This window comes from Euprymna scolopes, chromosome 26, assembly GCF_053919585.1.
Source record: "Euprymna scolopes isolate OS-2025 chromosome 26, ASM5391958v1, whole genome shotgun sequence".
In the NCBI taxonomy this organism is placed as follows: Eukaryota; Metazoa; Mollusca; class Cephalopoda; order Sepiida; family Sepiolidae; genus Euprymna; species Euprymna scolopes.
In genome coordinates this window covers 30,643,045-30,655,527 of record NC_136507.1, presented here as the reverse complement: position 1 = coordinate 30,655,527, position 12,483 = coordinate 30,643,045, and the positions used below count along the sequence as shown (strand labels likewise).

The 12,483-nt window shown below is 37.4% G+C and overlaps 1 protein-coding gene across 1 annotated transcript; it reads left to right on the top strand.

Annotated features, from left to right (window-relative positions):
* Nucleotides 1-1,663: 1,663 nt before the first annotated feature.
* LOC145247961 (uncharacterized) lies at nucleotides 1,664-6,453 on the top strand. The gene is made up of 2 exons (XM_080109609.1): nucleotides 1,664-1,871; nucleotides 4,729-6,453. The coding sequence occupies exons 1-2, from the start codon at nucleotides 1,824-1,826 to the stop codon at nucleotides 6,397-6,399; spliced, it is 1,719 nt and encodes a 572-aa protein (XP_079965735.1). The 5' UTR covers nucleotides 1,664-1,823; the 3' UTR covers nucleotides 6,400-6,453.
* Nucleotides 6,454-12,483: the final 6,030 nt, after the last annotated feature.

The window sequence follows — 12,483 nt, the reverse complement described above, 5'->3', positions numbered from 1 at the left end:
TTTAGACAAGCCCATAATACTGTGGATATTTTACATCTCTGAATACATATTATCATGCACTAAATAAGGGAGGAGATAGATCAAAAGGTTTGACATAAAGAGCTTCTCATGAAAATTATGATGGCAACCTTCTGTCTGATGAGTAGATCTATGACATCAGCATATTCTTTTCATGACTCTCGTGTATATATCTGACACAGTTAATCAACTGAGAACCACATCACTCTATATAAAAGTATATAAGATATCAATGGATACACACTAAAGAGTCAAAACAATGAAAAGAATATGCTGTTGTCCTAGCCCTACTCATGAGACAATTGCTTTCTGCATCTTATACACTGCAGCATCTGTTGTGACTATACAGTCAAAACTGGAGTTGCCTCTCCAGATGCAGGCCAGGGCGGGTAATAAGGAGAACTAGGTTTGGCCAATTACTAGTTGGGATTATGTCTAACAAATTTTAACAAAAATTAAACAAATAAATTTTTTTGTTTCACAAATTTTGGATTTTTGCTCAAAGTGCAAATTTTCATCTCAGAGCAAACTCATCGAACCTCCTCTGTATCATTAGTTTTAGTGAAAACTAGCTGTCTGAACTCGGCATTGCTTGGTAGTATTTTCATTAGCAGTTTTTTTGTTTTTTTTTTACTTTTTCAAAGTATTATTTTTCTATTCCAAACAAAGGGAAGTAAATCTGTATCATTAGTTTTAGTGAAAACTAGCTGTCCGAACTCGGCATTGCTTGATAGTATTTTCATTAATAGTTTGTTTTGTTTTTTTTACTTTTTCAAAGTATTATTTTTCTATTCCAAACAAAGGGAAGTAAATCTGTATCATTAGTTTTAGTGAAAACTAGCTGTCCGAACTCGGCATTGCTTGGTAGTATTTTCATTAATAGTTTGTTTTGTTTTTTTTACTTTTTCAAAGTATTATTTTTCTATTCCAAACAAAGGGAAGTAAATCTGTATCATTATTTTTAGTGAAAACTATCTGTCCGAACTCGGTATTGTTTGGTAATATTTTCATTAATAGTTTGTTTTGTTTTTTTTACTTTTTCAAAGTATTATTTTTCTATTCCAAATAAAGGGAAGTAAATCTGTATCATTATTTTTAGTGAAAACTATCTGTCCGAACTCGGTATTGCTTGGTAATATTTTCATTAATAGTTTGTTTTGTTTTTTTTACTTTTTCAAAGTATTATTTTTCTATTCCAAATAAAGGGAAGTAAATCTGTATCATTATTTTTAGTGAAAACTATCTGTCCGAACTCGGTATTGCTTGGTAATATTTTCATTAATAGTTTGTTTTGTTTTTTTTACTTTTTCAAAGTATTATTTTTCTATTCCAAACAAAGGGAAGTAAATCTGTATCATTATTTTTAGTGAAAACTATCTGTCCGAACTCGGTATTGTTTGGTAATATTTTCATTAATAGTTTGTTTTGTTTTTTTTACTTTTTCAAAGTATTATTTTTCTATTCCAAACAAAGGGAAGTAAATCTGTAAAGAAGAATATAAAGAAATCGCCCTTTTTATTATAAAGCTGAATTAATCATTGTTATATGTAATATTTCTCTTAATCTACTGGATTTATCTGTATAATATTTCGATGATCTTGAGAACATAGTACAATGGGGAAAAAGGTGGTTGATTAATTTTAATGCATTGAAAACCAAGCTTCTCTCGATTCATCATAATCGCTTTGACCTCCATCATACCCCAATTTAAATGAATGGCTCGTGTCTTGGGGAAGTTCCATGTCTTGACAAGCTTCTGGGACCGACCTTAACTCGTGATCTGAAATGGAACACATACATCAAATATGTTGCCAAGATTACCGGAAAAATGGTTGGATCACTCTACCACTCCAGTAAGTATCTCACTGCCGATGCACTCCTCTATCCCAGGTACGCCCTAAAATGGAGCTGCTTGACATGCCATATTCAACCTTAATAGAGTTCAAAACCAGCTTTGAAACCTAGTAGGTAATGCCCTTTTCTCTTCCCTGCAACCTCCTTCCCACAGAAGAGATGTTGCGAGCCTGTCTCTGTTCTATCATTATTTTCATGGCAAGTGCTCGACTAAATTCCCATCTATGGTCCCCTCCTTGCCAAGCTTTCACAAAAAGCACTCGACTAGCTACAACCACTATATACAATTTTCCCCACTCTCTATCTGTGCCTACTAAATCTAAATGCAGATTCCATGAACAAAACTTCTTTCTCAGAACTGCTCGTCTGTGGAACACTGTTCTGCTGGCCTGCTTCCCAGTTGAATACAACACAGTAGCCTTAAAATCCAATGTAAACAAATTCTTGTTGAGCCGTCCCCTTAAATAATCAAATTCTTCCCCATTTATACCATTAACGATTACTACACTTACCACCTTACAGTCATTAACCCTTATTCTCGAGTAGCTTTTGGGCTTTGATAAGTGTGAATTCCAAGTAAAAAAAAAAAAATTGTTATGATAAAATGTAGTAAACTAAGTTTTATAGTATCTGTTCGATGCACAATCAGTGATTAATAGAGATCTGTTACCACAATACCGCATTTACTCTAGAAGTTTTCTTGGAAACTACTGAGCCAATCTGACTGAAATTTTGTATAGACCTTTTTTATGGTAAGGTGGAGCAAACGAAGCATTATGGTATCCATTTGATGCGCAGTTAGTTATTAATAGGGATTATAAGAATTCATAATTCGGATTATTCAGACTATCATTGTTATCTTGGATATGCTCACATTTTGGCCGATCTTTTTTGAATTCAGCAATTTTTATGTCGAACTCTGGAATCTATACAAAATTTGTAACTAAACTCTTTATTCAATTAATGAGGTTAGATTCTTCTCGTTCTGTCAGTCATGACCTGGTTGAAGTTTTAAGCAATTTTTATTTATTCTTAGTATTGTGGGTGCGTGGAGCAATGGATAAAGGTGCTAAAGCAATATTCAGTTTTAAGTGACAGTCTTTTGGATATTAACATTAAAGGATTAATTCTCATTGCAGGTGATACTACCTAATCTAAAATAAAAACTGTGATATGGGTGATAATAATTAATAATTATAATATATAAATGATGCTTATGAAAATATTTATGGAAATATTATGGAAAAATAAATAAATAAAATAAATAAATAAAATAAATAATAAATAATAATAATAATAAATAATAAATAAAATAAAATAATAAAATAAATAAAATAAATAAAATAAAATAAATAATAATAATAATAATAATAATAATAATAATAATAAATAATAAATAAAATAAATAATAAATAAATAAATAAAATAAATAAAAAATAAAATAAATAGAAATAAATAAAATAAAATAAAATAAATAATAAAATAATAATAATAATAATAATAATAATAAATAAATAATAAAATAAATAATAAAATAAATAAATAAATAAAAAATAAATAAATAGAATAAAATAAATAAATGAAATAAATATAAAATAAATTCCAAATGCTTATTCAGTTTTAAGTGACAGTCTTTTGGATATTAACATTAAAGGATTAATTCTCATTGCAGGCGATACTACCTAATTTAAGATAAAAACTGTGATATGGGTGATAATAATTAATAATTATAATTTATAAATGATGCTTATGGAAATATTTATGGAAATATTATGGAAAAATAAATAAATAAAATAAATAAATAAATAAATAAAATAAAATAAATAATAATAATAATAATAATAATAATAATAATAATAATAATAATAATAATAATAATAATAAATAAAAAATAAATATATAAATAATGCTTATGGGAATAGTAATCCAACGTAATAATAAAAAAAAGTGTTTAAACATTTATCAACATTTCGTCTTTATTTCAAGACTTTTTTAAGATGACTGATTTGAAGTTAATAGTTAAAAACATTGGGTAACGGGACATTAATACTGTCAAAGGGAAAGTAAGATGTCTTCTTTCCTCCACTAATCTGTGGGAGACCCTTGGGCATGGTCAAGAACCCACTTAGCCCCACCCCCCTGATTAGGATAACATGAGGTCATGGAAAGCAGGTTACTGAGGTAATACGGAAGTAAACAGAAATAGTTCAGGGTTTCGTATTTCGTTGTGCTGAGCAGAAGCTACCTCTGGGTACAATGGTCAGGACAATCATCCAGTATGGACACTGCTCGGACAGAAAGAAACTGCAGCTTACTGTCTGTACAACTGCAAAGAAAGCTAGGGCAATACATCAAACTCTTTATTTGAGAAACAGCACGAATAGGGTTCTGAATCAGAACACCTCACTTGGTAACGATTCTGAAATATATTTTATTTTAATTCACAATAAAAAATATTAGATTTAATAGGGGAGGGATTTTCATAGTTGGATATTAAACCATCGGCTAAAATTTTTATCGTTTTCTAAAATGAAAAAAATATTGTCAATGGTGGGAGTTCCATATAGAAACGCTGATTTAATTTGAATAAAATAAAATACGCATCTAGTGCGCTTGAAAGCCAAATCACAACTTAATAGCAGGAAAATAAACAAATATTTTACTTGTTTGAAATTTATAATGTAAATATATTTCGGGGCTATACTCCATCCTCAGTATGTTGTTTCCTTTCTTTTTTTTTTCTTTTTCTTCTTTCTTGCAATGTTGTAAAGTTGGAGAAAAAAAATATATTAAAATGTAAAATATGTGTTGAGATTTGAAATTCTGAATTCTTTTTATTTCTTCCTGTCTTTTCAGGAAGCAGAACAAGAATCCAGAATGTTGGAGGAGGAGGAGAGGAGACCTGCTGACAGTTTGGAAGAACTTACAGATGCACAGGTTCAATTAACTGTGGAGGTAAATGAATTCCACCAGAAGTCTCTCCAGAATCTGCTCGTCAAAGCCATCTCTCAGTTGTCTTCGGTGGAGGATATCGAGGTAGTCATCAACTTCGGAGCTGATCCAAATGGCCACGTAGGACGGGGCATGCGGCCGATGCATTATGCAGCTTACGTCGACCACCTCGATGCAATGGATCTTCTACTCAGACATGGCTGCGAGGTCAATCCTAAAGATAACTTTGGTTTTACCCCTCTTCACTTGTGTGCTGACAAAGGGTACGCATCCTGTTTGCGCTTTTTGATCGAACACGGAGCGTCGATCCAGGAAGGGATAAATTACACAGAACCTGAAAACAACAAAGATCCAGCAGAGAAATCAGAAACTGAAGATGGTAGAAGCATGGAGAACGATGTTGATGGAAATAACTCTGATGTGGCAGAAACAGCAAATGATGAGGATGCTGCTATGGAAGGAAATAGAACAAGAGCAGCAGATTCCGAGGACACCTCAAACAAAACCCCCGAGGAAATAATCAACGATATAACAGTTGAGCCCCTTAATCTTGCCCTGGAAAACAACCGAATTGAGATTGTCAGAATTCTACTTGAAAAAGGTGCCGATCCAAATAGACGGTATTTTGGAGGTTATGAAATCAATTTGATATCCTTGAAAAATGTTGAGTGCTTAGAACTTTTGCTCGACCATGGAGCAGACCCGAATGTGTTCAACAGGCGTGGATTCACTCCACTGATGACAGCAGCGAAAGACAATGAAAGCAGAGCGCTCCGGCTCCTGCTTAGCAAGGGAGCAAATATTGATCAGCAGCGCCCTGAAAGATTTGAGCAGAAAAGTGCCCTGCATATTGCCCTTGAAGCGGGTCACCGGGGCATTGTGAGAACCCTCTGCTTGCAGAATGCGAACCTTTCAAAACTGCCAAACTATAAATACAACGCCCTTCACACCGCAGTTTTAACCGACCGCGTTGATTTGATCGAGATGATTCTGCTGTTTCCAATCGACATCGAAGAAATGACAGACGATAACTGCACCGCCCTTATGATGGCTTGTGCATCCACGCAGCTGCAGAACCAGAAACAGATAATATACAAGCTGCTGCAGTTCGGTGCTAACCCAAACGCTCACTCTGATATCGTCAACTATTCAGCACCGTATCTCTCACCATTGGTTGAATATTTTGACAATGAACCACTTCCAGATTATGACATCGTACTTAAGCTGATTCAGTATGGAGCGTTGGTTCATTTTTCAAGGCGTACATCTGTTGTCAGAAAAAAGGACCCCTTCGGGATTCTTGCCTACATACCGGTCGTGAGGAGGAAACCAGAAATATGGAATTTACTGGTCAATGCTTGTGATTATTTTGATGGTAATGCCCTCTCAGTGTGTATGCATTTCACGAATGAAGAAAAGGAGCTATATACTTCGCTCGGCCAAAATCCGTTTCAGCTTAAACACATAGTTCGTCTTTCGATTCGGCAGTTATTACAGCGTCCATTAATCGAAAACATTCTCAAATTACCACTTCCTGTTTTCCTGCTAAAGTACCTTTTTTTTCTTACACCGTAACTGATTTTCATTTGACGTAACATTTGAAGAGTTCAATAAAGTTTTCGTTTTTTTTTTTGTTGTTTTTTCATTTTTGGGATGTTATTTCTCTTCTTGCTCATTCTCAATTAGTTATTTTTTTTTTTTTTTGCCATATTTTTGGTCTTTGTTATTTCATAGCGGAGGTAATGCCTTGGAGGATGGTATCATTATAACAAAACAGATACAGGGTGGAACGATAAATTTGTCGCCCTAAAGAAAACAACACTACAGCTTTATTTTTAAACTTTTATTGAAAAAATCAATTCAATTGTAGTAGAGCTGACATCTATTCAATGTAGCCGCCTTCACCCTCAATCATCACCTCAATATGTATTCAGAGCTGGGAACATGCCTTTTCCACAAGCGCTGATGGGAGTTTGGTGGATACTTGGCGATCAGGCTGGCTTTGGCGTTGTGGGAGGTCACATTGGTGATGTTCTCGATGTATGACCAAACGATGTAATCCAGCTGGTTCAGGTTGTGGGAGGAGGTGGGGGTCAGTGAGAGAAGGGCATAAAGTCGTAGCACTCCTTCTGAAGTCAAGCCTGAGTCTCTTTGGACTTGTGGGCGGCACCGAATCCTGCTGCCACTTTTAAGCTGACTTTGAAGATGTGAGGTGCATGATGTGGTCCTCACTTGAAACCATACCAAAGACCATAGCCGTGGCCGAAAAGGATTGTCTGATACGTTGAGCTGTGCTTGAACCGTCCGGATTTGCATTTTGAGGGTGCTGGCAATGGTCCTGTTGTCATAACTTGGATCGGTAGAGATCATGAGTTGTACAGCAGCACATCTCTGATCTTGCTCGTTGAACATTGTGTCACTTTCAGACATTATAGAAGGCTCCTATCACTCTTGGGATTTGTACACAACTGGCCAACTAGTAGATAGTTTTCAAAAAAAACAAACAGTTTTAATCAAACGGAAATGGAATCATGTTGCCTTTTCTAGAGTGACAAGTTTATCATTCTACCCTGTAGTACATTAACCCTCCCCACCCTCCAAAAAATCCTACCTCCTTCCTCCAAATAAATAAAAAGGTGGTAATGTCTAGGAGGATAGTACTATGATTAAGGAGCAAATATTACACTATCTTCTCTCTCCTCCAAAAGAGGAGCTAATGCCTGGGAGGATATCATAACAGATCAGATACTACTTCTCCTTGAATTGAGTATTGAAAGATAGTGGAATAGTACATTAGTACATTAATAGAAGTAACAGTATAGTTTGGGTTTCAAACAAACAGATACCAAATCTCCATTGTTAAAAAAGTACAATAGTACAATATTAATAGAAGTAATAGTTTATAGTTTCTCCATTAATGATAGATATATCTTCATTGGTAATAAAAATATATTAATAGAAGTAATAGTATACGAATTGTACTGACATAAATTACATCAGCTTTGTAAACGTTCAACAGGCGCCGGCGAATGTTGATTGGTTAAATTTTATCTGCATTGAGGAATTCTATGATGCATTCCTGCTTCTGACACACGTCCATAACAGGGGTTGCCTTCTTAGAGTCTCACACCATCAAAATCTGCAACAGAGAGATGAAACTTTCAGATCATGAACGCATAAGTTCAGTCATCATAACAAAGCACTTTGCAATTCTCTCTGATCTAGTGGGGCGAAATAAAAAATAGGAGACATATTCGGAATGCTTCTTGTAATTTTGACTCCATTATTATTAGAAGTGATAGTATAGTTGTGGCTTCAGACAAATCTCCATTATTAATAAATATACCTTGATTAGTAATAGAGGTACAAGAGTACAACATTAACCAAAGTAATAATATAGTTTGGCATGAGACAGACAGTTATCAAATCTCCAATAGTGAGAGATATATACAATAGAAAAATGCGAGCAGTTTAAACATGGAAAAGTAAAGGACTAGTTGTTAACACTAGAAAAGAAAAGGACAAGATACTCTAGTAAAAAATATAATAAATTTATAACTTAAAATATTGCAGCATTAAGAATTGATTATATAATGTTATAAACTGAATTAAAAAAAAAATCCTAATGCTGCAATAATTGTTTGAAATTTGATCGAAAAATGAGTGAGCGGTGAAGCTTTAAAGCAGTTCTAAATGACTAAAACTGCCACTTAACCATATATTCAAACACTACTACATTTGAATAATATATGTATATATTTATATACGGCATAATCCCGTTGACACACTGGTTCTCGTCGTATCACTGAAGTTAAGCAACACTGAGCCTGGCTAGTACCAGATGGGTGACCATTTGGGAAGTCTGGGTGCTGTATGTGCTCTCTGATTATCACAGCATTTATTTCCAGTCGTCTTGTCCATGCACTTCACTTGCAACTGTTATTTGACAATGTTGAGTCAGGAGAGGTGTGGTTGGAGATTGCGCACCTCTTGCCACAAAAATTTCACATGCAAGCACCCCTTCGTGGGTATCCATAGTCTGTCAAAGCCTGTGATATTTTTATGTATTAATTGGTCTATTGTTACCATTTTTCATGTTATTTTCACGTTTTAATCAATGTAACCTCTGACCATCTTCAAGTGGATCCTTTTGCATTCAGGAATCTTTCTGTCAACCGCAAGAACCTGTGGCGTAACAGATAAATTCAGTTGTAAGATACACTCCTCTGGAGGTTGAAGGCTCAGTCCTCAATGTGGGTGATACTCAAAATACAATTGCAAATTATTTAGTCACGGCTGATGAAACGAGAGAATGTTACTCCACCTCAACCCTGCAAATTAAATATAGGGTTCCATTCAAAATTCTGTGCAGATTCTGAGTTTGACAAGGTAAACCTGAAGAAGGTTAGAGGTTACATCAAGCAAAACTTTTGAGTTGGTAGTCATTTTAGTTTCAGAAGAGAAATGTTGTTTCAAACAAAATAGCAGTATCAATCGAGAGAAGCTTTGAATCATCCCATCTGGCATCAATTGAAATGAATGGCTCTTGTCTTGGGGAGGCCTCATGTTTTGACAAGCTTCTGACCTTGACCTTTACTCCTGATCTGAAATGGAACACATACATCAAATCTGTTGCCAAGGCCGCTGGAAAAATGGTGGGATCCTTCTATCGATCCAGTAGATATCTCACTGCAGATGCAATTCTCTATCTATATAAGAGCCAGGTACGTCCAAGGATGGAGTACTGTTGCCACATCTAGGAAGGAGCTGCTAGAAAGACCTTATCCTGCCTTGACAGAGTTCAAAACAGTCTTCGTAGGCTAGTGGGGGAATCCCTTTTTTCTTCCCTGCAACCTCTTTCTCACAGAAGAGACGTTGCAAGCCCCTGTCTCTGTTTTATCGTTATTTTCATGGCAAGTGCCCGTCTGAGCTCCAACCTATGCCCCCCCCCTTTGCCAAACTTTCACGAAAAACACTCATCTAACTGAAAACACTATCAATAATTTCCCACATTCTTTATCTGAGCCTAAACCTAATCGTAGATTCCATGAGCAAAGTTTCTTTCTTAGAACTGCACACCTGTCGAACTCTCTTCCTTTTGTCTGCTTTCCAGCTGACTATAATATGGTCGTCTTCAAGTCCAACGTAAACAAGTTCTTGATGAGCCGTTCCCCTTAAGTAATCCAATTTACCAAATTTTCACTACTAACAATTATTACGACATTGTCCCATTTACCACTGTACGCTTATTAACCCTTATCCTCGAGTGGCCTCTGGGCCTTGATAAGTGGTGACTCCTTTGTAAAAAAAAAAAATGTGAAAATGAAAAGTTAAGAGATTCAGTAGATTTTATGGAGTGATTTTGATCGGTAGCAGAGCGTCGTTTCAAAGACAGTCATTCTGGGTCGTTTCAAATTTCAGGTTGTGACTGAATGACTTTATGTCATTTATTAATTTGTAAATAATCCAAAACTTTCACCTGCAAAAATTTGAATTTCGATTCTGATTCGATCGAAGTAAAGTGCTTATAACCTTTCAAATTGTAAGTCATTTTAGTTTCAGAAGAGAAATGTTGTTCCAAAAAAAATGGCAGTATCAATCCAGAAAAGATTTGAATCGTAAAACAATAATGAAAACGTCCTGAGAAGAAAAGTAGAGTTCCTTTCCGTGTGAAAGCGAAAAGTTATGTGCAGGAATTCTTAAGAGATTCAGTATATTTTATGGACGTGAGCTGGAGTTGTAGCAGGTTCAAGAACTGGAGTTGCAGACTGTGAGGGGGAGTCCCAGAAGGAAGTCAGCAGTAGAGAGTAGATTGTGCATTGTATTGCAGGAACTGGTGACTGGAAGTGTTAGAGTTGCAGGAGTGAGCTGGACATTCTGGAAGCTGCAGGAGTGAGCTTGAGTTGCTGGAAGCTGCAGGAGTGAGCTGGAGTCGCTGGAGGTTGCAGGAGTGAGCTTGAGTCGCTGGAAGCTGCAGGAGTGAGCTGGAGTCGCTCAAGGTTGCAGGAGTGAGCTTGAGTCGCTGGAAGCTGCAGGAGTGAGCTGGAGTCGCTGGAGGTTGAAGGAGTGAGCTTGAGTCGCTGGAAGCTGCAGGAGTGAGCTGGAGTCGCTGGAGGTTGCAGGAGTGAGCTTGAGTCGCTGGAAGCTGCTGGAGTGAGCTGGAGTCGCTGAAGGTTGCAGGAGTGAGCTTGAGTCGCTGGAAGCTGCAGGAGTGAGCTGGAGTCGCTGGAGGTTGAAGGAGTGAGCTTGAGTCACTGGAAGCTGCAGGAGTGAGCTGGAGTCGCTGAAGGTTGCAGGAGTGAGCTTGAGTCGCTGGAAGCTGCAGGAATGAGCTGGAGTCGCTGGAGGTTGAAGGAGTGAGCTTGAGTCACTGGAAGCTGCAGGAGTGAGCTGGAGTCGCTGGAGGTTGCAGGAGTGAGCTGGAGGTTGCAGGAGTGAGCTGGAGTTGCTGGAGGTTGCAGGAGTGAGCTGGAGTCGCTGGAAGCTGCAGGAGTGAGCTAGAGTCGCTGGAGGTTGCAGGAGTGAGCTTGAGTTGCTGGAAGCTGCAGGAGTGAGCTGGAGTCGCTGGAGGTTGCAGGAGTGAGCTGGAGTCGCTGGAAGCTGCAGGAGTGAGCTGGAGTCGCTGGAAGCTGCAGGAGTGAGCTGGAGTCGCTGGAGGTTGAAGGAGTGAGCTGGAGTCGCTGGAGGTTGCAGGAGTGAGCTGGAGTCGCTGGAAGCTGCAGGAGTGAGCTGGAGTCGCTGGAGGTTGCAGGAGTGAGCTGGAGTCGCTGGAAGCTGCAGGAGTGAGCTGGAGTCGCTGGAGGTTGCAGGAGTGAGCTTTAGTCGCTGGAAGCTGCAGGAGTGAGCTGGAGTTGCTGGAGGTTGCAGGAGTGAGCTGGAGTTGCTGGAGGTTGCAGGAGTGAGCTACATGTTGCAAGAATGAACTGGAACTAGAATGACAGGATGTGAGGGGGAGTCTTAGGGAGCAGGCAGCAATAGAGAGTGGGAAAAGAATTGAGTTTTGTGCTTTTTTTTTCTTGGTTGTTAAAGAAAAAGTTGTTGCTATTTTTAGTACGCGTGGTCACAGAGTATTTCTGGAAGTGTCAAGTTTCAGCCAATTGCGTGTTTCTGTTTACAAACATGGAAGTGGTTAGCTAGCACCTCATAACAATACCACATGAGCTCTTTATGAGGTTAGATCCATAGGTTGATACCAGTCATGCTGCAAGCAGTAAATCACTTTGTACATACTCAAGTGGGGTCTTCAATGCACCCTCGTACCTGAAGTATGCTACTGAATTGATGCAGGAGATGGGATGCTGTACCATCTGAAACACGAGTAACACATTCAAAATCACACCAATACCAATCTTCTGAAAGAGCATGGTTGAAAGTATTTTTATTTTTGCTGCTACATATCATGGTATGATGCTGTTGGATGCACTGAGCAGTACCAAATATACCTTGCTTATGAGCTAAGGGTTATGTGGTGTGTTTGACACGAGGTTTAAGGGAGCTCAGATTTGGGGAAATGACAGAAAATTATTAATGAAAATAGTTTTCCCACTCTATATCTGTGCCTAAATCAAAACGCAGATTCCATGAACAAAGCTTCTTTCTTAGAACTGCACGTCTGTGGAACTCTGTTCCGTCTGCCTGCTTCCCTCCGGACTACAACTT

Excerpts from the sequence above, each read along its gene's own strand:
- LOC145247961 (XM_080109609.1), top strand. The coding sequence starts at position 1,824 with ATGTTGCCAAGATTACCGGAAAAATGGTTGGATCACTCTACCACTCCA. Across the intron at positions 1,872-4,728 it reads TGGATCACTCTACCACTCCA|GAAGCAGAACAAGAATCCAG; the intron begins GTAAGTATCTCA and ends CTGTCTTTTCAG.